The following is a 2918-nucleotide window of genomic DNA, read 5'->3' as shown; positions in this document are numbered from 1 at the left end:
GTGAGCAAGGGTCTTAAAAAGAGAATAAGAAAAACACATCAAAGGCACAGGATTTGATTGCAGGGAAGCTGACTCAACAGCAAAGTCATCCTGCTCGCACAAGGGCCTCACCTTGTCTAATGAGGCAAGGACTCAGGAAGTGTAGTAATGTAAATTAGTAGGAAATATGTGATCAACAAGTCCCGCCCACTGAAGATACGTATAAAAAGGACCTGTCCAGACAGTGATGTTCAAACTGACAGAAACGGATTCCCTGCTCCAACAATATCCTCTACTCCTGAAACCATGTCCTACTACGGCAACTACTATGGAGGTCTAGGTTATGGCTATGGTGGCCTGGGCTGTGGCTATGGCGGCTATGGCTATGGCAGCTGTGGCTATGGCGGCTGTGGCTATGGCGGCTATGGATGTGGCTTCGGTGGCCTGGGCTGTGGCTATGGTGGCTATGGATGTGGCTACAATGGCGTGGGCTATGCCTGTGGAGGCTTCGGGTATGGCTCCAACCGCCCATCTTGCTGCAGAAGATGTTTCTACTGAGAAGCTTCCAGAGAAACTCAACTTTTTATTCTCCTCCAGCTTCCTGAATCTGCTTCCATGATTCTTCCTATGAATAATTCCATTTTCTCCTCTGAATGTCAACATCATCCTAAGACATCTAAAAAGACAAAATAAAATAGGTTGGATTCTGCAAAACTTATCTGAACTCATTGAAATCACATGGAATGTTTCGTAGTTTTTAAAAGCTTTTCCTTTGATATTGTATTGCCTATCAAATTTCCCTCATTTTTGATCAACAATGATATGTGAGAAAAGTATGTAGTAATTTTAATAAACATTTATCTCATTGAAAATACTTGTTGCATTTATGTGTGTGTGTGTTGAAATAATTCGATTTAATATTGCTTTGGGAGGATTAATGTTTTCAACTGGCTTTGCAACTTGCTACATCTTAATGCTATAAATGGGGTGGGGGGAAGGTCATATGAGAAGTCATAATCACTATTATAGAAGTAATATAATCCATTTCCTTAAAAGTGACTGGCATATAGGGAATGCTCAATAAATATTCCCTAAGTGATGGAATATCACTGGCTTTAAGGATGGGACATAGCAAACCATGTAATTTCTAACAAATTCTATTAAGTTTTGATTGGCAATGTGAGAGAAATTGGAGCTACGCCCATGTATACACATGCCCATTACCAGGCTCTTATTGTCCAGATGATGACATTGTGTATGATGGGAATGCCTTAGGGAATCTGCATGCAGCAGCTGAGAACCACAGGAACTCGAGCAGCCATGTTCTTGTGCCCAATCCTCCTAGAACTCTGATAGACATGATGTACTATTGATCATTTTGTTCAGCCAAGATACTGCCAAGCTGAATTATCTTTAAATAAAATAGATTGCTATGCCACTTATTGGACTCATTTCTTGTGTTTCCTCACCCAGCTTTTCCTATTCATGTCAGAAATGCCAACCTCATTCCTGACTATTGGGGAAAAAATAATTCACATTCAGCATGCCCATTTCAATCAGCCAAAATCAATGGGATGACTTATAATTTACAGAAAAGTTTTACTTTTATGTTGTATTAGCATCATGCTTCTTCACATCATGGGAGAGATCAAGTTTATGTTTAATAATGACCTATGGCTGTAAATATTGCTGCATTGCATTTACATTAAAATGTCCCATCATTTTTGCTTTTCTCGGTGTATATATGTGCGTACGTGTGTGAGAGAAAAGAATAGAGAGAGAGAGAGAAATGAGAGACAAACAGAGAAAAGAAGGCAGAAACAGAGAGGAGAGAACAGACTGTCTTTGGCTGTCTCTGAAGTTTTGATATGTCTACAAATTCAGGGATCTGAACATGAGTTCTTCTTATCAAAGGACATATGTCATCCAGGCTTCCATGGGATTCGGCAGCTACTACCACATCTGATCAGACTATGAAATTACTCATGCCAGATAAGTGATACTTTTGCCTACCGAAGCCGTTCTTCTTCCTATCACTACATTTAACAACCCCTGCCTTTGTCTCTTTCCTGATACCCTGAGTCTTAGCCGAATTACTTAAAACTGTGCCTCAAGAAAGAGATCATTTGCTCCCCACACCACACAGGCTTCTGGTTATATTCTACATGTTATCCATAAAATAGTTCATGAAAAATTCCATGCTTGGTGGCTGCCGACAGCCTGATGTTTGATAGATCCTTCAAGAGGGACCCTCTCACTGCTCACCACCTCACCACCACAGTCTTCCACGCACTGAGTCACCACCATCTCCCTTCATACTCCCCCCTCTCTTCATTCAGCTCGGCATTTACAATGTCCAAAGTGAACGAATATTTCTTTTTTCTTAAGAAGCCTCATGACATCGGGAAATGGTGAAGAGACAACAGAGGTTTATGGAATACGATATCGGTCAGGCAAAGATCATTTTGATTAAATGGATTTTCTACTTTATTTTCAAAAATTGCTACATTTTGCTCAAAAAAAAACCCACCAAAAACGTGTGGCCACCATTTCATTTGAAAAGTGAATCCTACCAATGAAATTCTGCTTGACTAACAGGTGCCACGGGTCATTTTGATACCGGAAAATCTACCTTAATGCTGTGAAGAGATGTGCATTAAGCATAACGCCAGACACATGTTTCACCCAACGAAGAAAAGTAATGATTCCAGAAGAAACTGAACTTATTTTATTTGTTTTCTTCACAATACTGGAAGTTTCTCTAATGTCTTTTTACCACTTCTGACATCTCATGCTGTGAATGAGAGCAGTGATATGAGGAGACACAGGAACAATAAAAGCTGTCACATGACACAATGTCTTAAAAATGGCCGGCCCATGGTTAGTAACAGATAAGTAACAATTGAATGGTTGAAAGAGGCTGAAAAACCTGTGTGATT

The 2918-nt window shown here is 40.1% G+C and overlaps 1 protein-coding gene across 1 annotated transcript; it reads left to right on the top strand.

The window, feature by feature from the left end:
* Positions 1 to 249: 249 nt before the first annotated feature.
* Positions 250 to 853, top strand: LOC122492301 (keratin-associated protein 6-5-like). The gene has a single exon (XM_043596014.1). The coding sequence runs from the start codon at positions 286 to 288 to the stop codon at positions 535 to 537; it is 252 nt and encodes an 83-aa protein (XP_043451949.1). The 5' UTR covers positions 250 to 285; the 3' UTR covers positions 538 to 853.
* The last annotated feature ends 2065 nt before the right edge of the window (positions 854 to 2918 follow it).

Source organism: Prionailurus bengalensis, chromosome C2 (assembly GCF_016509475.1).
Source record: "Prionailurus bengalensis isolate Pbe53 chromosome C2, Fcat_Pben_1.1_paternal_pri, whole genome shotgun sequence".
In the NCBI taxonomy this organism is placed as follows: domain Eukaryota; kingdom Metazoa; phylum Chordata; class Mammalia; order Carnivora; family Felidae; genus Prionailurus; species Prionailurus bengalensis.
The sequence above is the reverse complement of the archived record's forward strand: the minus strand, read 5'-3'. Positions and strand labels throughout refer to the sequence as shown.

What these genes read in the sequence shown, in the direction of transcription:
- LOC122492301 (XM_043596014.1), top strand. Translation starts at nt 286, where the DNA reads ATGTCCTACTACGGCAACTACTATGGAGGTCTAGGTTATGGCTATGGT.